The following is a 23722-nucleotide window of genomic DNA, read 5'->3' as shown; positions in this document are numbered from 1 at the left end:
CTGAGAGAGAGCATAGTGGGGCTGCTCAACCCCTAAAGAGAGAGTCGGTCTGGCAGGAAGTGGAGCCACGGGGGAGACTCACTGCCTTGAAGCCACAGGGCAAAAGACCCTGGGAATGTGGTTCTCTGTGGTACAGAACAGAGCAAGGGAGAAACAGGAAATGAATCTCCGAGTTACTGCCATACTCAACAAATGTTAGTCATGGTTGCCATGACCATAATTATTTATGTGCCCCTCTCATCCCCATACTAGACCATGTCTTCATGTCCAGGAGCCTCACTGTGCCTACAGGTAAAGTAAACGCCATATACATGTGAAGTGGCACTGTTGAAAATTCATTCAGCAATAAAAATAAAATGAGAAAGCTATTTCAGATTAAGAATAGTTTGTATATATTGACTAGATGCTACTGTGTGAAAGCTGAATCTGGAGTGTGGCTTGGCTCCGTCTACCCCCCATGTCACACTGCATGCTGCACAGTGCCTCATACTGTCCCTGCACCGGGAGTGCTCAACATATGCAGACTGGAGGACCGGGGGACAAAAGCAATTCCTTAATGAACATAGTTTGTAGACAACAATTCTGAAGGTTTGGGGTTGGATGGTGGAGGAGGGGAGGGATAGAGGGGACAGTGGGCATTCTTATAGCAAGAACAGACCTTGAAATGACATCTCCTAGAGGTATTTCTCTTCATCATTAAGGATATAGGGAAATGACATGAACAACACTGAACCGTCATTCACGTGACCACTCTTCATGTCCTTCTCACTTTACAAAAACGAGATAACGTGATAATAGAATGCACGGGGGTGGGTGCGAGACTAGAAAAACAGCAGCAACTTTTATTAACCAAAAGAGCAAGAGAACGGTTTTAGAAATATTTCTTAGGTGATAATTGAAATTTCAAACCATAACTTAAGTTTCAAAACAACCTTTATTCTGTTTGAAGACCTAATACAATGCATTAAAGCAACTTAAAACAACAAGACATAGCTCCATTGAATCTATAGCTTGAACAAAATGTCAAGGAGGTACACTCCCCCCACCCCCCACCCCAGTTGCCTTGTAAAGGCAAAATTACAACTGACCACAACATCCTCCCTCTCGTCAAAAGACCAACTTTATTTTAACAATGTCATATAAACAGATTTGTAAAAACATTGAACAGATCGTAGCTTTAAAAAATACACACATATAAATGTTTTTTTTTTTTGTTTTTGTTTTTGTTTTAATAGCAGCATCCTGGGCAGCTAATGCTAGCTCATGGTGACAAGTTTAATGTTAAGTTGGATAGTGTTTCCAATGAACCCAATTCAGTTCCCTCCCTACTCAAAATACCAGTATTTTATATAACCAGAGTTTTAAAAAACAAGAATTTGGTATTTTGGAACTTTGTCCCATGTGAGGCATTGTGCTTTAAACTGCCCCTTTCTTAAATGACCCTGAACTCAAATTTCAGGGTCTGCTTTCCAACTGACTTGGATACCATGCATAGCAAAAGCACAGTTGTTAAAACCAGCAGAATTTTTCTCCCAATAAGGAACATCAGTAGGACTTCCCAAACACGTTACTAGTTCATAACCAGCTATATGACAAAGCAATTGGTTCCCCACAGTGACAGCTCACATAAACACATTTTGACTCGACACACTGAAAACAAGGATTTCCACGTTAAGCGAGTCATCCAGACCAGCTCCCCAAAAGGAGCAACTTTGAAAAACAGAAAAAGCCAAAGAATTATGAACTTCTCACTTCACTTGCAAACAATTTTCACCTTTATAAGACAAAACAAAGCAACTTCAAAAGAAAAAACAACCCATACACATATACAAGAATTCTACTAGACATTTGCTTGTTGTGTACTTGAACTTAACGACTGTGGATCTGTTTTGGCTGAAAGGTGTCCTGGAAACACAGTCCATGCACATATACATATATACAGATATCAAGAGCCGTGAAGTCATCAGATGTTGCAAACACATGCTTTTTGCCTTTTCACATGCTTATGGTTTTTCTTTCATGTATATTATCCAATCCCAATGCTCCACTTCTATAGCCCTATCACAGCCTCTCTGCAGCTTGGCTTCTGGCTTTTATGTTCAGGATGCTACGCTGCGGGGGGGAATCAATGCATGGATAAAAGCATGTATCAGGAGTGCCTCTGCTGGATCCATTCATACTTGTGAGCCACTCAGACAATGTTGTGAGGAGATGACATGTCTGATTCAACCCAAAGAGCCCTGCTGGTCAAACATCTAGAAAGACAAACGTGAGCATGCTACGCACAATCACAAAGGCATTTGGCAGAGGTGTAACATCATGGGTAAGCTGTAACTCACTGTGATGGGGAACGATGAATCCTGCCTTTGCTGTTTAAAGAAAAATCTATCGCATTTATGCTTGTGAGATGCAAAAACAAGGCAAGTGCCTAAATATCATGGCATCTTGCGAAGTGTTGAGGCAAAAACATTAACAAAACTGTAGCTTTTAATGAAACATTCCATCTCAGATCTTATATTTTAGAAATTAAATGAAAATTATACTTAATAACGTACATGGATGTGCTACCAAAAAAAAAAAACAATCTCTAGTTTATAAAGTACTATTAACTGATTGTTAGACTTCTGTGTGACATGGAAGGATAGTTTTAAAGCAGACACTCAGACTAAAACCAGGGAGATCATCAATCGTCTGGAGATGAGAGGGAGATGGTCAGATCAGTACGGTCAAGTTTGACGGCTGACAGTCTGGCTGTAAGACTGACTATTGCTCTTGATATGAGTAGCTTCATGTAAAGAGAAAAAAATACATTCTACAGTTAAGTCAGCTGCTAGATGGATTCTTTCAAAAGAATTTTAAAAGGAACATTAAAAAACAAAACAAAAAACCCTCACCCCAGTATTTGAAGGGAAGAGAAATAAAGCTGTGACTGAATCTAATATTGAGAAAGGAAAACTGAAATTGTAAGATTCCATTTTAAGCTACCAGGGTAGTGACCATGATTTTAATTATCCTTTATTCCTCCCAACACATGTACATTGACACTGCAGAGAAAGGCTTTTGCATACGTCAATCAGGGAGAGAGACCTCTCACTCTGGCCCTAAACTGGAAAGATTACTCTAACAACCCCTGCCTTTCCCCCACAGTGAAGTGTAACACATACCATCATGTGGATGAATGAGAAGGACTGGGGTCATGATTCCTGCAATGGCCATGACTTGAATGAGCTCCCCATAGCCCAGAGCAGTAACAGTTATGATCATGTCTATTTGCTTTATGATCTAAATTGAATGGAAAGCTAGGGAAATATCCAGATAAAAATTTTTTCAGATCATGCTTTTTCTAAAACAAATGCATGTTGTAATGGGTAGTCTAACATTAAAGGGACACATTTTCTAAACATATAGATTATACTTTGAAATCAGTGTTCCCAACAAAGGTGAACACTGTTCCCGGAGCCTAACCCCCTTCCTAAGAACTGAAATATGTGGCCAGCTGCACTGTGTTAGAGTTCCAGGAGGTTTGTAATTGTCATTAATTGATAATAACTAGCAGACCAAAGTGGGAAAAACTGAAGTACAAGCAACTTCACCTTGCAGTTATTCACTTCTTCTCTACAACCATGAGAAAGAGAAAGTGCATACACCGCGCCACCCCTCCCTTCACCCACCTGTACATCTCTCTGCCACATCCCCCCTCCCGAGATTCAAGAAGTTCACAATTCTTTATGAAACAAACATCACCAGGTACCGTATTTTAAGAGTCTTGAAACAACATTGTTGAACTCAGTGATACTTTGTCATATTCATATATCTTTCTCTTTTTTTATTGAATAAAGCAGCTTTGAAGCTTATCAGGCACTGCCCAACAAAACACTTAGTCCAAAAAATCTGTTATGAACTTTTTAACCTTGGGCTAACCGCCAAGTACTCTGTACAAGAAAAACTGTAAAATATTTCATAGTTTTAATTCTGAAGCCATTTTTTTTACTGGCATCCTGTACATTTCTTCTTTAAAAAAAAAGGAAAAGAATAACAAATGAATATTAACACAAAAAACAGGGACAACAATATTTTCAAGCAACAAAAATTGGGGCGGGGGAAGCTTATTCTGAAAGTACATTTAAAACTGAGAGAACAACTTAACGAAAATTAAGAATTGCATAGCGCTGTGAATTTAGCCTTCAGCAAAACAAAACAGAAGCTATTTGGTATTGATACAAATCCATCTATTTGATAGTTAGTCATCCAATATTATGTACATATTTTATATACTGAATGTCATTTTAAGTCCTGTTTTCCAAACTCCATTTTTCTGTTGGTGGATGGTGTTTTTTGATAAGTTGAAACAAAACACTTTCTGGCACTTCGCTACAGCAGAATTTCCTCTGAACATATGTGAGCTGATGTTCTCCCCAAGTGTGCCTTGTGAGCGGAAGTGCCTTTCTGCTACATATCGTTCGTTTGTTAGAAAATGAAATAATCCACAGTGCGATGCGTCTGGGTCCACTGTGCACAGCAACACCCAGGCTAAACCAGGCTGGACCGAAGATCCTCAGGCCAGGGCTCTTCAGCCCCATCCACCCTCGGTCTACAAGGTCCCAACTTTGAGCTGGTAAAGCTTCAGAAAGCATTAACAAGCACCATGGTTAAAGGCCTCTTTGTCCCTGCATGTAGAGATTTTTGCATTTCTTTTTCTCTTTGTGTCGTGTGTCGTTGTGGCTTTAAATTAAACCAAAAAAAAAGGAAAGAAAGGAAGGATAAACACTCCAGATCAGAAACCTATGGTCATCGCACAGCACTAGGCTGCATGTTTTCCCCTACTACTTTTTTGTCGAAAGCTCGAGTCCCATCTGAAGATGGGCGGCTTGGTTTCCGCAGCTCAATTCACAGGTCAGGCTGGAGAGGAGCCCTGTGCTTTCCCGAGGCCTCAGCGTGGTTGAACTTCAGAAGAACCAGAGGGTACACGCTTCATCGCCTCTGCTGTGCATATACCGGGTAGGCTAGTGTGACGTTGAGGGAGTCGTTGTGCTGCACGAGGGACGTGTGTTGGTAATGTAGCACCAGTTCTTTCAGAGAGCTGTACAGGTTATAGGGCTCGGCGAAGCCGTAGCCAGTCGCTGTTTTGTTTATGACACAATGCTTTACTTCGCCGTCCACCCTAGAGAGGAGAGGAGAGAGAAGAAATGCCTTTTGAGCCTGTCCAGGACAATTCGCGACTCCACAAGGTGTTTTTATTAAAATCATCACTATGAAAAAGTAGACTCTACGCAGGCCAGTCTCCCTGTGGGGAACAGTCCTGGGTTAGCTGTAGACTTGTGGCTCTGTCACTTAACTGGCTGAGTGGCTTAGGCAGGTAACCCAGCTTCACTGAGCTGCTGTATTTTCATCTTTAAAATGGTTTAAAAGGAAGATGATAGCAATAAAACAGGGTGGCTTTGAGATATGACATAATGTACGTAATGTGCTTGACAGGATGCCTGGAATGCAGTAAGCATGCAACAAATGGTGGCTTCCAGCCGTTACTATTAATGCCGCTGTATGACCATAGTAGTACCATCACTACAATTATTAATAGGCTGTCCTTAAGACGTCTACACACCTCTCTATCTTTGCATATTCTCTCTATTCTCCTATTCCCTTGTCCTAACTCAAAGTTCTTCTCACTCCTTATTTTCTGTAGGAGTAATTCTCTGCTTAAATAGAGGTAGATCATGGAGTATAATGTACTTTTAGAACCTTTCCCTCCTAGAGGACACTCACTTCTCTGAAATGTTAGTACTCCAAAACTCACTTTTCAAAGTACTCCCCAAACTACTAAGAAATAAAAGGAAAATATGCCACATGATGGAAATGTCTTCTCTTGGGTGTACACATCTCAAGGACAGTGACCAGGGTCATTTCTCTTGTATTTTGACCTGTTCCTGATGGGTACTTTATACCTGTGCGTGGGGCTCTCATGTGAATTACCTCAGATTCCAACTATATTAGCCGTGGGAGGCAAAAAACAACAACAAAAAACCCAAGCATTGCTATTTCCATTTTAAAGATGGAAAAAAAAAAAAGACTTCAAGACTTCTCATGATTAAGTAGTTGCTGAATTGGGACCCAAACCCCAGTCTTCCAACTAAACAGCAGGTTTCTTTCTACTAGACTCTATTAACAGATGTTAAAATATTACGTCTATTTCCTCTTCTACATTATTGTACTGTAAGATTCTTCAAGATTAGAACTGTCTCAAATCCTCGCTCCCAAGGTTGGCTGGCTGGCTGGCTGAATGAAACACCCTCTCAAGAGATGTTTAATAAGAAAAATAGTTTGCTGGAGATACATACACCACGGAGCAGGCGTAGCAGCCCTGTTTACTGCTTTCCCGAACAAGAAAAGTGCCATCTCGCTTCCCTCGCAATAGGTTTTCAGCCTTGTTTCGGTTGCTGCTGCCAACATTCCATGTCTTCTCATCGTGGTGGGGCAAATCCTCATCATCTTCCACCAGCGAATATTGGCTAAGTAGGCAGGAGAGAAAGTTTCTAAATGAAGTGCATGGGAGCCACTAGCCTGCCCCACTGTCCCTCTTAGGAAGGGTCCTCATCCCGTCTATCTCCTTCCTGCCCCTCGTTCAAGCAAGTCAGGCCAGCGATCATGGGTCAGACTTGACCAGCCTCTCTGGCCTGACTTTTCCTCTCATCAAGCTTAGCCTTCAATCTAACCTCCCTGGACAAAGAGTGAGCAACAATAAGTTATACTCTTCCTGTTTTCAAGTCAGCAACTATGCTCAGGTACCTGGGCAGAGAGAAGGTATTAAACAATCCTGTTTGTCCAGTTTAGATCAGGAAATTGATTGACTAGGAGGATTGCCAGTCTTCAAATAATTCAAACAAAACATATACTTAAGCTTCAAAAATATACTAAACATACTTGTGTCCCTTTTTTCTCTTCTGATTTTTCCAAAAATATGTTGGGATTTTTCAGATGTTCAGGGACATCATTACGAACACAATGTCACTTTACAGCATTATGGGAAAAAATAAATCTGTATCCTCCCCCACTAAACTTTCCTGTATAAGACTGAGTTTATACATTTTCTCCTACAAGATGTTCCAAATTGAGTAAAATTCCTCACTTGTTCTGCAAACAAAGCAAGTCATGTGTTTTCCTAAAATGAGAAAAATCTTTTGGTACCGCCCATCCATAGTAACTACTTACTCTTCAGTGTTTTCATTGCCCAACCACTCGTTCAACTTCTTTTGCCGAACACCTTTCTGAGTCAACCACCTGAAAAATAGTTTTAAAAAGAAAATGCATTAATAACTTATCCTTATTTTAGCAATTCCCAATCCTTCATCTACCAGGTTCCACTTCTAATACTTACATCAAGTATTGGTCTCTTGTCTTTCTCAGCTGGATGAGGTCTGGTTTAATGCTGTTCATGCGCTTGTCAATCTCCCGGTACTCAGCTGCCTGCTTCTTCAAGTCTTCCTCCAATCTTCTTCTACTGTCAACAATTTCACTGATTCGAGACTTTAACTTTTCATAATTATGCATAATCCTGCAGGTAAGAGAAATGCATCTGTAATTCCCTGGGTGCATCATGAAGGTTCCCCAAAGTTTATGAAAAGTTTCACTATGGAGTCCCAGCAGTTTTCTTCAGGTAAAGAACGCTTTCTCTTCCTGTCATTTTTTAATCATCCAAAGCACAGAAAGCGAGATCACCTTTAAACAGTTTTAGAGGATTTTGGTTATCACTAGCGCAAGGATAATGGAAGCACTCCTGGGTCACCAACCTTTGTATTTCTTTCTCATTGCCTTCACGTTTAAACTTTTCTATGTATTCTTTGCTGTACCGCTCCTGGGTTTGACACTGTTCTTCAAATATTTTTATGGTTTCATTAAATGCTTCAATAGCTGTTCTTTTCATTTGGATTTCCTGCAACATAATTTTAACAAGACAATGTCATACCTTTCATAGAAGAGACAATTTCTTATTGCAAGACACTACCAGGATATCTGATCTGTATTACTATCTAGCATGTAAATATTCTGTTAACAAGGTGCGACTCTAATTCATAAAACCCATTAAAATAGTATCACAGAAGCACACATATCCTTTGGAGAATTTTCCCCAATCTGTGGAAGATGACTGCTTGACAATTTCCTACAGTTTTCATCTTTTTTACAGCCATTCTACTTTATCAGCAGTTTATGGCATCTGTGTTGCCCTCTACCCTCTCTGGCGGTCCCCGATACATGATGGCCTAGAAAAGATTAAGTTCTCTAGGAAAACACTGCAGGAAATGAAGCCTCGACTTTTCATGGCAGGGTATATAATGGTTAAACTTCCATTTCAGGGGAGACAAGTCTGTGGAACTTCCAGTTATTATTAGCTTCCAATCTAAAAAGAATTCTTCAATTAGGAATTATGTTAAATCAACTTAAAACTCACAGCGACCTCTTCATTTATCTAGTAAACTTAATTTATTATTCTACTACCTATAGGCCTCATTTAAAAAGTATAGCGATACAATGAACAATTATTAGAATAATCAACAATGATTCATAAATGATCTCTCCCGCTATTTTATTTGCAAAAGTTCAACCTTTTTTATTCTTTTCTTTTTTTGAAGCTGAATATAACACAACTTAAGTTCTAATAACTAAGAGTTCTAAAACTTTAATTTTCACAGAAAACTCACCTGGGAAGTACGGGTATAATCTTCATATAATCTATCATATTCCCGACTTTTTTCTTGAAATTGAGTGTTATATTCATGTAATTTTTTTCCTACAGCTTCAATATTATCTTCTTTGACAACTTGATCCTGGAAGGATTAGACATTGAAAGAAAAAGAAAAATACAGTTGATAAGGTATTTAATCAAATAATTTTTTAACAAAATATCTGAGATGGAAAAATCCTTAAAGTAAAATTTTATTTAGCCACTATAAAATTATAATTTTGTGATTACAAGTGTCAAGTTTTTCAAACTTCATTAGTAAGCACTGAAAGTATCTTATTTACATATTATAATAACATGAATATTTGATTACCTGCTGGTATTTGGATACTGGATAAAGTAACTTCACATCCAGCTTGGGATTATACTGAGCTAGAGATTCATTCCGGTAGTGGTTTATTAGTTCAACCACCGAGTTGAAGGTTAATGGGTCAGAGAAGCCATATTTCCCATCTCGGTGAAATATTTTGATTAATTTGTTATTTCCTCCTTTCCTGTAAATACAACATAAATATAATGGCATTACAATTTCCTTTAAAGAAATGTGTTTTCATGTCAACTTGAGCACCCCAGCTGGAGCTACATTCTGACTCACCTTAGTGTCAGAGTATAATCGCCATGCATTTTAGTAGATGCGTCTCGTACCAAAAAGGTCCCGTCGGCTGTATCTCGAAGTTTTTCATTCACTTCTTCCCTGGAGTGAAAAGAACACAGGACGGTGCTCACCTCAAGGATTCAGTGACTCTAGGTTTACATTTTTTTTAATAGATTTTATTTTTTAAGAGCAGTTTTAGGTTGACAGCAAAATTGAGCGGAAAGTCCCAAGAGTGCCTATACCCCTGCTGCCCCTACAGATTTACATTCATTAATTACATAGTCAGCTTAATTTATTCTTTGTTTACATAGAAATGTTATCAATTTCATCTCATTACAAACAGGCACATGGGAGTTAAAGAAAAAAATACCCACTTTCACTACTGGTATATCTGTGGTACAAAGTTTTAATTTACTTTTTAACCAAGCACTCCAATCTCTCTGACAAATCAGCACAGACAGTCGTGATCCCAAAAAGGTTTTCCCCAACTCCTGAATCCTCTTAAAAAAAGCTAAGAATAAAAATGCCCTTTTATTATATTGAAGATGATAATAATATTAATTCTCAGAGTACTGCCTAATCAAGAGTGACTTTACACTCTGCCCTTAGGCGGTGCCACTTCACCCTGGTGCTGCCCTGACATCTCTGTCAATAATGAAACTTCTCTGGGATTTAATTTCCTGTGGCATCCAGCACCCACAGCTCTCCAGTGCTCAGTGACTTCTCTGGTCTTCTTTGGAAGAGAACCAACTATGCTTCATGCTTATGTTGGATGATAGCCTAAAAATGGAACTTAGCAAGCTGGTGCTTTTCTTTCTCTTAATCTAAAACTCTCTATCTCTAGTAAAAACTCCGAGTTTCTGGAGCCTTACCTCGAGATATCTCCCCAGTACCATTCAGCATCTTGTAAGGACATATTGTTATTCATACCGTTGTTGGCTACAGTAGTGGGCTTTGGTGGTTTAGGAGGCAGTGCTGTAGATTAAGGAGAAAAAAAAAAGTTGTTTGCAATCCCAACTACCATTGAACATTTTAAATTAGACCTAAATTTCTTTAGATAAATATCATTTCTATGTAGAAAAAATTAGAGTAACTGTGAAAGAGAGCAATAATTCACAATTCCATGAAACATGGAAGATAACGTTCTTAAAAAAAAAATCAGAAATCTTTCAGAGTATGGCTCAAAGAGAAAAGAAACTGAAAAAGAGAAAAGAGAGAAACAGCTTGGAGACTAACAAATAAATTGGGCTGGCCCTGTGAATGAATTTCCAAGCAAATCCAGAGTCACAACATTTTCTAATTCTGAGTTCTAGTTATATTCAAGTTTCATGCCTGGTCAAATCCATCTAAAGTAAGAAACTATGAACATATGAGCAGAAAGAATCACATGAGTTGCCTTGAATTTCCTCTTCTTATTTAATTATAAAAGACAAATTTAGTTTCTGTCCTCCACAAATGCTGTTGCAGTAATAAAACTCATCTACAGCAATATGTTTTAAGACGAGGAATTGGGTTTCTCTAATCTTAGTATTTCAGTCACTGTTCTGCCAAAAGCCACTTTAAGAAACTCATCTGTGACCTAAATCTCTTTAGTATTCATGTTAAGATTCCACTGGATAAATTGTGCTCTCTATGCCAAGACTGATTAAAAACCATATCTCTTTTCTTCAATGTCAAATCAGTATTCATATACCAAGTGGTGACAAATAAAAGACTGCAGTGTTTCTGAATTTCTTAATTGAGAGGAAGGCTAACATTGGAATCAAATAATTTAGAAAGCAAAATAAGTCTAGGATTTTTAGCTAAATTCTAAGTTGTAAGTTTTAAAGCACTGTTACTATTTTAATTTATGCAAAAATTATTTCAGGAGTCTATCAAGAATATTTTATAAAGACTAGGACTAAATAATGGAAAGCCAACTTTTTTTCTCATTCCAGTATCTTAATATAAGAGAGAGCAGGCAAAGTCTCGACCTTTGATCTAGAATCATTTCAGGTCACCTAGAACTGAGTTGCAATCAGTGCTCCATTTGACATGCTTTTCTAAAGTACCAAGTGTAATCACTGCAAGGACCACACTGTCCCCATCCACTGTCAACAGAGAAGAGCAGCACAAAGGATGCATCTTTTTAATTAAAGGAACGATATACAACAATGTAACCCAAATAGCAAAGGACCTCGATTAACAAAAGACACCAGTGAAAAACCGGAATTCAATTCATATTCATTCAAGTAAGAATAAGCATTTACCACACACAGCCTGATCTGCCTGCTTCAGGAGTCAAACAATTTGTTTCATTTTCAAGCTATGGTCAAACTGTTTCCTATTAAATTAGAACAAATTAATAAAAACAGAAATCTAAAGAGGATCTGTTACAGTAGTTGTCAAAAAAATTAAATGCCACAAAATTAACTAGCTTTCTACAAGAATACTGCAGTATTACCTGGTGGATCCATTTCTATATAAAACATCAAGTCTGTGCCACAATTTATATCTGTCTTAGCATATTCTAAATCCAGGTCTTCCATATTCCAAACAGTGTTGTACATTTGTGCGAGAGTTTCCTTGGCTGAGCTCAGTTATAAGAAAAGAGTCCGGCTTTCTTTGTAATGGTGTCTTGGAATTCATTTTAAAACCTATAAGGGGCTGCACTGTAACCTATTACATCACACAGCCCAGCCAATCCAGTCAGACAAATGTCACCAGACCACTCCTGCTCCATCATTTCTCTTCTATCCCAGCCCTAACACAACCCCAGCCTCACTAAGAACCTACATTTCATAGAACTGCAAAGGATACATGCTCATCGTTTCAAAAAGGTGTTTAATTTGACTGTTCTTCTCCAGCAGTGAGTTTTCTAATTCCTTTTTTATTACTCCTTGCAGCATGCATGGTACGCGCCGCTGTTGGCAGGTTGACAAAAGCTGATATGCTGCAGCACGTAGCTTTTTTTTTTTTTTTTCTTTCCCTAGTGCATCTGGGTTTATAGATAGCCCAGTCATTCCTCGGTTTAAAAATCTTACACAGGCATCAAGATGGTGTATTTAAGGTATATTTTACAGTCCTTAAATACCTCCCATATATATTTAAAGCAGAAAGGATCAAGAACTCTGGATATTTAATTTCACTCCTACATAATTCACTGAAAACTCAGAACTTAAACACTGTCACAAATGTACAACATTAGAAAGCATAATTAGAAAAACATGTATAGACAATCTCCTCCTCTACCAAACACTGCAAAGTTAAAATCAGACTTTATGAAACCACAATGAAAATTCTTAACAGAAATGAAGATGCCTATTAGCAGAAATAATAAACATAATTGTCAACATTATTATGGTCAAGGTAAATTGCATCTCCCAAAAAGAAAGAGGCATATATCAGAATGCAGAGTAGAGGTGGAGTTATCTTTGCCAAGTATTTCTCACTGACGAACCCATCTCCGGATTTATTGTGCTAATGCTGCTTGAGGGGGAGAGTGATCACCTTTGGGGGGGCTTCCCCCCCCATCTTAAATGCCTCACTCTAGGGACAGATATTATTATTCCTTCTTAGCAGTATTTAATGTAAAGAAATCAATTCCCCTATAAATTGACTTATTAATTTTAGTTCTTTAAAGCCATTCTGCATATAATCCTGCCACCCTTACTAGAGCCTAATGTACATTGCCATTGTGAACCAGTCTCTTTACATTTACAATACTATGACGAGAGGGGAGGAAAGGAGAAAAGGCTCCCCCTTCCATGTAAATGTAACTGATTTAAAAAACTATAGTGGGCTTTGTGGTCTACACACATACATATGTTACATACGTAAACAATTTTAACATATTTACAATTTAAAGAACACAGAAGCCCTTAAAATGTATTCTTAGACTTTCTATCAAATTTGGACTCATAAAATATATAAATTAGCAGAGCACAGGCAAGACATTCTGAGCACTGTTCACTTGTGTCCCCTCTGGTTCAATTCATTTTTCCACTAAGGAGGAAGGCAGACTCAACCTCTACCCTCCCACCCTCTCCCACTCACACTTTTCTATTTGCCTAAGGGTTTAAGTAAATCTAAACTCAAATGCAAATAAAAATGGTAAAAGTGGTGGTGGGGGGTATGCCCTCGGATAACATTCAGAAACAATTCTTTCTTAGTTTAATAAAAAGTTGACCCTCCCCCAAAGGGAAGGGAGGCAAGTCCTCCAAGCAGCTGTGTGGAAGGTCTAACAGCCAGCAGGCAGCCTCATGCCTTTGGGAGCACTTGGTGCAAACCAGTCCTGCTGCTGGATCCCATGTGGCAAACTGACCCAAGGAGGAGGACAGGGAGACAGGTGATTTTCCACGTCTCCCAGACGCCTGGCCGGGCACCAACTTCCAGCCAAGCACTTTGTAATTACCTCCTTCTCCATTTCCAACCTAAACCCCATCTTTCCCTCACACTGTGCCCCTTGAGGAAATGGGGGAGTGTCTCCCCTAATCTCTCATCTGCCCTTCCCAGGCAGCATTTAATCTCTCCCTCTCCCTCTCTCTCTCTCTCTCTCTCTCTCACACACACACACACACGAAGACAAACTACAGAAATGACCCTTTCACAGAAGTACAAAAGACAGTGAAACAGCGAAGGGGCAGAGAAGTGCACAAATTAAAGGCAACTTACTTTGCAGGTTATGCATTTCAATGGTCTCCCTTTGAAATGCCTGTATCCGACAATGAAAAAAAAATCCAAACAGCTATTCTTCCAGCAACCGGGACCAGCCCCCGCGTTCCCCCCACGGCTCCCGGCTGCAGTGCTCGCGCCCGCAGGACCCTCGGGCTGTCACCGCGCGGACGCGGGGACACGCGCACGCCCCAGCGCAGCGCGGCTCAGCGGCGGCTCCCCATTGAGAAACCCACTGGAGGTCGGTACCGTACTGCGGAGGGGAAAAGCCCGGGCGCTCGCACGTCTCTCTCAGATAAAGATCGCGGCTTCATGATTAACTTGGGCAGGTTCAAATATTTGCTGAGCTCGGGATTTTGGGTGGGGGAGGGGAGCCCAAGCCAAAGTCAAAGTTGTCATCGGCTAACAAGTGGCCAGTGCCAGCCCAACTCGCTCATTTTCACCGAGGAAATGAGAAGGCCATTGTGAGGGGACCTAAAATAGTCTCGCTAACCGGCTGCGGCGGCGCGCTCGCTGGCTCGCGGGGCTCAAGTGGCCACAGAGAAGCAGGCACTATGCGCAGCCAAACACAGGAAGTGGCTGAGCTAGTTCAGCAAAAAATAGAATCAAAGCCTTGCTTGTAAAGGCCTGAACCTCTCGAACGGCCCAGAACACCGTGCCCTGCTCTGTCCACCTCCTCCCACACACTAGCACAGGCAGCCCCGCAGGTGTAACAGGCAAGCCCTATGGAGCCACTCGGCAGGAACAGGTTTAAAAAATGTTTCATAGTCGTAGGAGGGGATCCCAGGGAAGATTACTGTAACTCTGCATGGATACTATCCTCCACAACCACGTGAAGATTAAGAAAGAAACAAAACCCACTCTGCGGCTATTTTTATGAGGTCAATTTCAACTCATGTTCACACAGCCAGACGACTTTCTAATAATTAAAAGGTGTGTCTGCATGAGGTTCATGTGACCACAACATGGAGCAAAGGAGAGGAGGGCAAGCAGAATGGCACACCTTTCTAGAGGATTTTTTGTCCTTTATTTGAGAAAGTTGCAATGAACCAGACTTAGGACTGTTGGCTACTATTTAAAGAATTAAAATTTCACCGAAGAAAAATTTCACTTGCATCAGCATACATGGCTTTACTATTACCCCAAGAACCATAACACAGTGTAAAATCACAGAATCACTAGCTTTAAAACAAGAAAGTAATGTAGAGGTCACTTCAAGCAATTCCCTCATGCTACACACACACACAGTTCTGATCCAGAGGGGGAAGTGGTTTGCACAAGATTCTAGCGCTAGGACCAGAAGCCAGCCTCTGAGCTTTCTCCTCCACGCTTTTTGCTCCGCCCACTGGCCCTGCTCTTCACTTCCCTCTGCCAGAGAAAGTAAAAATTAACAAGCGAAACTGACGTTAATTGCTTTTAAGCCACATGCAAAAAATTTCACACCTACAACAAAACTGACTTTTTCTGTTTTCTATTTTTAGCTTACTTAAAAAAAAACCTACCTTCTAATTTTCTTTGAAGAAACACAGGTTATGTCTATAATACCCTCGGACTTCATATGGGAAGGTGACCCAGTGGTCACAGGCAGTGATAAGGGAAGATCTAGGTGCTGACATAAAGCCCACGCAGGCAGGAACCAGCTTCAGGATTCCTTGCAATATCTGAGAAGCGCTGCTAAACTCACGATGAAAGCGCTTTTACAAACTTTCCTTTGGTGCAATTGATATAATACAAAAAAATCTACTTTTCCAATGGAAAAAAAAAATAGTCTGTTAAGTGATCCTGCCAGCTCCTGCCAGCTGATCACAGGACCACATGGTTAGTTTAGAGAATACTCATGCCCCCTGAGCTGCATAATCTTGCCCTACTTTTAAAAATAGTCTTTCTGAAGCTAGAAACCTTGGAAACATCAGTGTCTTAAGCATACCCGTCTGGATTCATATGATGTTTCACATGAATGAAAGGTCAAAAACCTTCTAAGATTAAAATGCTCTCTAGTGCAACAATGTATTTTCTGTTTCAGAAGAAAATTATCTGCTGGAAAGCAGTACAACCTCTACTTACAGAAAGAAAGTCTTAAAATAGATTTGAAAACTTTGCTTCAAATTTCTCACAATATGTACAATCATCTACCATAGAGGTTCCATTATATTATCGAAAGTGTGAACGGAGTCTTTTCCATTCAATTTTAGTCTTTGAAAAGTGATCGGCAAGACACATGCTCTTTATAAGTTTAAAAAGGGAGCCCTCTGCTGGTAGAACGGAATCAGTACCTTCTGCTTGGGAGAAAACAATTTTCTGTATATTTCATTCATCTCACACCTGTCCAAAATGTCATACAAAATAAACGTAATTGTCCAACTATCACTTAATCTATATGATTCACTAACAAATAACTTATAAATCAAACGCACAGATGTCATAACAATTTAGGAGATATTTTTCACGTGGCTGCTCAGCTCTTCTAAGAAAACTTGTATTTTAATTTCAGCGTTTATCTGAGACCCAAAGACCCAGCCACACTGGAAAACTCACATCATCGAAACTAACATTACCCTTTAGATTCTTCAAACCCATATGTCTCATTACTTTCCCTTTCCTCAAAGTTTTGTAAAACTCATTTCAGAGGCAAAAATAGGCCACATTTCACTTCTCAGCAGGCGTGATCTAGTCAGTCCCTTAATCATTAAAATATGTTTGAAAGTTACAGACTAAACACTGTATCTCATACGTGCAAGTCACCACCACATAGCGAATGTTCCACAACTGGCTTTCATTCTGCACAACTTCTTAAATATTTTTGTGGGTCATCATTTATGAACAAAAGACCACTTTAAAGAAAAGGCAGTGAGAAAAAAATAAATGAACCAAAATCTTAATTTAAGGGTTAAATGAATGCCTCCCTTCATAACTTTAACCTAAGACAACGTGGGACAGAAGGGCCTTTCACAATGATGCAAATTCTTTACTCCACATCCAGTGCTCTTAATGATCCCGTGCTAAACAAAATGTCCATTTAAGTTTAAAAACAAACTCAGGTTTACATATACACAAAACTGATGCATTCTACCAAGTATCTGAAAAGGTGTGCCCATTGCTTAGTGGAAGAAAGAACTCCACCTCTGCTGTTTCCCTCTCAGATGCTGTCCCTTGAGGGAAAGAGAAGCTGCACTGTGAAAACAAAAGTAAAACTGAGCCATACCCCACCAACATATGCGCCCTGAAATACGTCTCTTTTTCAGAGCACAAATAAAACTTCCTATTTTCCAATATAACCTAGTATGGCTTGCCTCTGTTTATTCCTACCCATCTAAATACATGCATTTTTTTCAAGGTTTCATTTCTCACCTTTGAAACAACCCTCTAATGTCAGACCACATTTTAAACCCAATAAAAAATAAATCAGAGAAAAGTAAAACTCTTTGAAAGTCATTTCCCTCCACCTTGGTGCTTGCTTTAGTCTTGGTTGAAAACCAAGCCCAGAGCATTTAAAACAAGATTTATGAATCAGGCTCTTCAGGATGAATGTTTTGCAATGTGCCAGTGGTTAAAAATTAACTCTGACAGGTGTAGACGGGCAGAGGGGGAGAAAGAGTCATTTATTTTCCACTCTGGGCTTGAGGGTACAATATTAGACTTCAATTATGCTACATTAATATTTCTGAATATATCCATGAAATCTGAAATACATAAATACATTTATAATGGGCTTCATTCAAAGGCACCCCGTTTTGAATGGTCCTATTTTTACCTGAGTTGCCCTATAGAAATCTACTTTAACTACCTAAGTATTAGTAGGGTAAACATAACATAATGATTCCAGGGAACTACTGTTGGGCTTTAAATATATTTAAGACTTTTAGTGACAAAGGGAACAGCAGACTATCAACAAAGTTCTAAGAACTTATGCTGTGCTTACCTTTCAAACCTTAGTTTCCCTCCACACTGAGGAGACTCCTTGCTTCACAGGTTTGTTGGATGTATTAAATGAGTTGGTGTGCCAACATTCTTTGCAAGTTGGGGAGTTTATCAAAGAATTTAAAAAACTTTATATGGATGATTATTAAGCTGTGCCTATTCTATGCTAGGCAGAGCTGAAAAGGAGAAGCCTTTGTCCTTGAGAAATGTAGTTGAGCAGATGAAACTCATAGGAAGAAGTACAGAACAGTTAAGTTAAGGGGACAAGGGGGTTAAGGACATAAACATATCGAATGGGCCGACGACCTGCACATAAAGCAGGGAGAGGACCTACCTGGGTGCAGATGAAGTGGATGGCACTGTTTGGGGCTGCTGTGTACAGCTGAACATTTTGTGCACTGTGCAAAGGCACCTTGGGTAAGGTGGCAGAGGGAGCGGGTACTGAAATCCAGGCCCCTCCACTCACCAAGCCACACATAGAGGAAAGGGCATCATACTAAGGCACCTTCCTCCTTCCAGGCAATGCACCTACAGGGCAGCACCTGCCCAGTGAGTGTCCCTTTCAGATTTGCATTAAAACCCCTACAGGCTCCCAGAGGCCTGGCTCTGCTGGCTGGGAACGGGGGGCAGGCCAGTGGGGAGAATGGCCTGATGGGATTCAGATAGTACTAACTAGGAATGGTGGACCGGGGAGTCGCGGCTGCAGAATGAGGCTGGCTCTGGCAGGGCCTTAAAAACTCGAGTTGATGCAACAGACAGTAGAGACATAGTATAGGGCCATGAGCTTCAGTTCTTATTACCTCATTTAATTCTCACAACCACCCCAGGAGAGAGGCATTATTCCCATTTCACAGACTGGACAACAGTTTGGAAAGGCTGAGTTACCTGATGATGAACTTGGCAACTAAGTAGCAAGAGTTGAGATTCAAACCCAGATCCATTTGACTCACACTGTTCTTTCCATGGCACGACGGATGGAGTGATTCTAAGCCTTATCCCAAAAGCTATAAAAATCGCCCTGAGGCTCTTTACTATATGTGACCCAGAAGAGCAAACATCACATATTTTTAGTTTATTACTTGTGGAAACTTCAGAGGACTTTTTGACTGGACACTAAAAACAGTCCCATTGCTCACGAAGCTTCCACAACCCCAGGCAGCAGGTGCAGCAGATATAGCAGCAGGCTGGCGCCCAGGGTCGTCCGCAGACCCAGGCTGGGTGGCACCACGTGAAACTCTCAACCCCTGCGGGCTTCAGTTTCTTCACGTGCAGACGAAGAGCTAGACAATGCTTTCAACTCTAAAGGGATGCTTTACATGATACTGTCACTTAAAAAATATTTACTGCTTTTTAAAATCTGGTAAAAATATCAAGCCATTATTTTTGTGCTTTGCAATTTATTTTGAATAAATCTTTGAAACTCCTTGACTTGAAACGCTATTTCTCCCTCCCCTATTCAAATTGTACCTTGGCCCTATTCAAATGGGCTTCTTCAAAGCCCATTTCAAGTCCTATGTTCTTCTGTCCACTCAATTACCCTAAAGTCACCAATCACATCTCAATTATTCTTTTTATACTTACAGTACACGCTGTCCCACCTAGTATTTAATTAGATACTATGCACTAATGGGTCTTACAGTCATGTGCTGCATAACAATGTTTTGGTTAACGATGGACCGCATACACAACGGTGGTCCCATAAGATTAGTACCATAGAGCCTAGGCATGTAGTAGGCTATACCATCCAGGTTTGTGTATACTCTATGATGTTCGAACAATGATGAAATCGCCTAACGACCCATTTCTCAGAACATATCCCTGTCATTAAGTGACACATGATTACATTGCCTCAAACATCATCAGTTTTGCCTATTGTTTCAAGCTCTATCTAGTAAAAACTAGAAAAGATGTCTATCTAGCCCATAATAGTCTTGTCCTCCCACCCCCCCCAAAATCATTCAAGTACTCATTTCTATTCATAACAATAAAGTTATTGCAAATGAGTGATTTATGACGGTTCACTGGAGATGCGCCGGTGTTGTGCTTCCCAAGCCCTCTGGTACCAGCACACGCTGGGGCAATGATGAAGGACTATGAAAATGTCGCATTCCCACTAGGCCTAAGAAATCATTCCTCTAACCCAGGGTGCCCTGCCCATCCTGTGCACTGGAGCCGTTCCTGAATACAAAGGTGTTGAGGAGGTGGACGTTTTTCCTGGGGTTGGTAGTATATTTTCACAAGGGAGAGACACTGAAGCATCCATTTAATTCCAAAGGGCCTACAAGATTTCCAGAATGGCTAAAAGACATCACCCAGAGAGAAAAAGCACTCAAACTATAGTTTAAAAATTACTTGGATTCATTTTTTTTGAAGAGGGTGCATGAAATCTGGGATGGTTTAGCAAATGTTCAAGGCTTTATTTATCATGCTTCAACAAAGCTGATGGAACTAATCCACCTTTGAAACCGGCACACCAATTTCTCAGAAGAATGTAGGTAGAGTCTGTAGCATATCAAGCAGTTTTAAGTGTGCATTATGAAAATGGCTGCAGATGAATTTTTTCTCTGGCAGAATTATGCTGAAAGTGATAAAGACATTTAACCAGTTTACACCCGTCAGGCTAATTAAATTCCACCACTAATTCTACTACTACTACACCCCATGTAGTAGCAATTTTCAAAAACTCCATCTGATAAATTTGTCTGTGGTATCTGTCTATCCATTCTGGCTTTTCTACAGAGGGGGAGCCACTGAGAAGACCAGGACCACCCCCTAGCCCTTCACTGCAAGCAGGGCCCAGCTCTCCCCCTAGTCTCTCAGAGATGCCTCTACACAAGTCAGGAGGAAGTGAAAGATAAAGATCACAGCTCAGCCCTTTGGCCCAGGGTCCTGCTTTGTTCTTGCTAGTCCTCTTCCTCCCCACCCATGTGATTGGTCAATAAATAATTCAAGTGCCATGTTCCACCCCGGCCCCCTACCCCTTCATCACAGGGTACTTCTAACCTACATTGCATTCTTTCCTATGGAGCCCACAGGCAGACTCTGAACTCCAACACAGGGCTCCAAATCCGTCAACAAAGGACCCGAGCAGTCACATGAGAGGAAACTTTCAGCCAGCCCCTGGACTCGGCGATACCTGCTGACAGACTTCCTGATGCAGTTTACCTACAATTCGGGTACCCCTGTTGAACATCCCGCTTGCTGTGCTCTGGAACACTTGAACACTCCACGACTGCCTGATGTACTACTTCTGCTGCCTCTCTCACTTTTGGATACCATATTTTGGGCCTGTCCACAGAAGCCCTTCTCAACACCTGCACCATGAGTGGTTCCCTATCCCATCATTTATCCCACCCCTACAGGTAGGTTTTAAGCCTAGGCCCTCACCTCTCTCAGTCTGCCCCATCCAGATGCAAACAACCAAGCCAGTAACACCTAAAAAAAGCACAACTTAATTCTCCATTGCATGACACTGAGAACTGGGTCCCCATGCTTGCTAATACAGAGATAAATTTGGTCATTTGCATGAGTTACCTATAATAAACAATAAATTCATGATGTTTTCTTTAAATTCTAAGCATAAATTAGGACTACAGGCAAACCTTCTGCTTGTCCTGAGACTTCGCTTCACTTACAGGACCCAAATCACTATTCTAAATGATGAGCCTCTATTAGCTAAGTTTTAACCAGTATATAGCCAAGTAAGGTTGTTTAGACTTCAGAAGAAAAACATATCAGTTTAAATTAAATCCACTGCTAACACAGTCTACGTTTCCTGCTTTGTTAAATGGCTAATTGAATGCCAGCCTGCTTTCAAAGAAGTGTCTGGCTTGCTCTAACTTGCTACAGCGAATACCCCCGGGTTCATACTGCCTGCATTATTGAAAATGTTTATTTTGACAGACATTTCTCAGTCTACCTGCCTCCAAAAAACACATTCCAAAATACTTTAAATTATATAGTAATTATAAATCTCCTACTTTATACGTATTAGAAAGAAAAACAAAAATGTCAACAACTAAAATGAACTCTGTAATTTATGCAACTAGAAGCATAAATGTTGAGGGGGATGGAGAGCTCTCCCAACAACCCTCAGCTAAAACTAAGATCATTTAAAATCCACAAATATCAAAATCTGGATAATATACACCACCACTCAGCTATGTTTTCTTTAAATCACAAGGTAACATGTTGTTATGGATCTCAATTCTACAAGAAACTTATGTTACTTCAGAGGAGGTCTAAAGCCACCATTTTTCAGGCTCTAAAAAACCATGAGAGAATTTTAAATGTTCAAAAGGCATTACCTGGTGCAGGCTGTCGTTCATTCCATTCTGTGGAGATTAAAATTTCTATAACTTTTATGAGGTGTTCAGCATTCTCAGAGCTACGAAAAAGAGAGTTTTATTAGAAACCTTTTCCCCAAACAACAAACTCACTTTCATTTATGCACATGCAGGCGAATGTGTCTGCTGCAAATATGTACATGCATCTGTGAACTGGCATCTTTAGACTAAGTTTAATGACCAATCAACTCAGGACTACCCACATCACCCGAAAGTACATTTCTCTTCTTTCACTTACCTGGCTGCCGGGAATCTGAAAAGCAGAGGGCTGAAAAGTTCAGAGAGGACTCTTGCATTCAAAAGATTTTTGCTGGAGGTTTGAGAGAGTTTGAAGAAATGTTTTAGCAAATACTGGAGCGTAAGCCAATACTGATGAGGTATATTAGGCGACCTAATGAGCTTCTTCAACAGCTGGATATATTCGTCGGAGCTTTGTACTTCTACGAGTTAAAGAAAAAAGAATAAGAGACTGTTTCTAGGTACCAGTGAATAAACACCTAACAAATTTCTGTCCTTCTAGCTACACAAGAAGGAGTTATTTAAAACAAAGTCATCAGAAGAAGCAGATAGTTCATGTGTTCTTCTCATTAGAAAAGGCATTGTGAGAAAGTAGAAATCTCAAGTCAAATGGAAATGCAAGAAACTCTGGGTGTAAAAAACCACAAGAGGTTCAGGGTGTACTGGCAGAAATCTGCCCTCCATGGAGCAGCTTCAAGTGTGATTGGCTAATTCAGAGGAGCATCAGATAAGTATCACAGGTTTTAACTTTGAAGGTTACGAACCACAATTTCCTGTCCCCAAAGCACTTTAACTGAGCACTAGCTCCTAAAACTGAGTCCTTTTCCCTCAACGCATTTTGTAATGGCCACTCAGGGAAGATGACAAGAACATCTCCAGCCACTGGGTCCTAGTCCCAGTTCCCTGAATCCAATGATGGCACTGGGAACACTGTGGCCTTTGCTGACAGTGTGAACTTTGTCAGTCTTCTTAAGCAAACGGGAATCTGAGACTTCTACCGGATGCCCTGGTGAGGGAATTTGTGCTGATGCGGGGGGGGAGAATGGGGGGAGGGCAGATTCCTACCAATATTTTCTAAAAATTATTTCTTTATATGCAGCACTTAATGAACTTGACAAGCACACCCACATCTCAATATATGTTCAATGAGGTTCTCAGAAGAGAAAACAAACCTGGGGCTAAAGAAATCATTTCATTGTAAACGGCTACTGGAATGACAGGATTTGGTAAGTCCAAGAGATAGCGTTTGAGAGCATCTGCTAAAACTTGCACATCGATCATTTCCAAGTCCAAGGAAGCGGCATCTAGGATAGAAACATTAAAAAATATATTTCAGACATTTTATACATCGGTTGGGCCAATTTTCTGAATGTTTGACTTAAACGTGACACGTGAAAGGAAGCAAGATGAGGACAAATATAAGATACTTATATTTATTTATTAACAGTGGGTATTTAT

At 40.2% G+C, this 23722-nt stretch overlaps 1 protein-coding gene across 9 annotated transcripts in view; it reads right to left on the bottom strand.

Moving 5' to 3' along the window:
• Positions 1-915: 915 nt before the first annotated feature.
• The window catches only part of PIK3R1 (phosphoinositide-3-kinase regulatory subunit 1), an 86387-nt gene continuing 63580 nt past the window's right edge, over positions 916-23722 (bottom strand). For 7 of the 9 annotated variants that reach the window (XM_087443363.1, XM_087443364.1, XM_087443366.1 and 4 more), the window contains 12 exons: positions 23437-23568; positions 22485-22686; positions 22208-22287; positions 10202-10304; positions 9330-9428; positions 9048-9228; positions 8694-8819; positions 7785-7927; positions 7373-7549; positions 7207-7275; positions 6336-6506; positions 916-5161 (listed from right to left, as the gene is read on the bottom strand). In XM_087443363.1, the coding sequence (XP_087299489.1) occupies positions 4972-5161; positions 6336-6506; positions 7207-7275; positions 7373-7549; positions 7785-7927; positions 8694-8819; positions 9048-9228; positions 9330-9428; positions 10202-10304; positions 22208-22287; positions 22485-22686; positions 23437-23568 (1673 nt within the window). In that variant the 3' untranslated portion in view covers positions 916-4971. Of the gene's footprint in view, positions 5162-6335; positions 6507-7206; positions 7276-7372; positions 7550-7784; positions 7928-8693; positions 8820-9047; positions 9229-9329; positions 9429-10201; positions 10305-11772; positions 12001-13982; positions 14075-22207; positions 22288-22484; positions 22687-23436; positions 23569-23722 lie in introns of those variants that run through there. The other 2 variants (XM_004422892.3, XM_004422891.3) reach the window with 2 other exon arrangements.

This window comes from Ceratotherium simum, chromosome 18 (assembly GCF_057802395.1).
Source record: "Ceratotherium simum simum isolate JZ-2026a chromosome 18, ASM5780239v1, whole genome shotgun sequence".
NCBI classification, from domain to species: Eukaryota; Metazoa; Chordata; class Mammalia; order Perissodactyla; family Rhinocerotidae; genus Ceratotherium; species Ceratotherium simum.
This window is presented reverse-complemented; position numbering and strand designations above follow the sequence as displayed.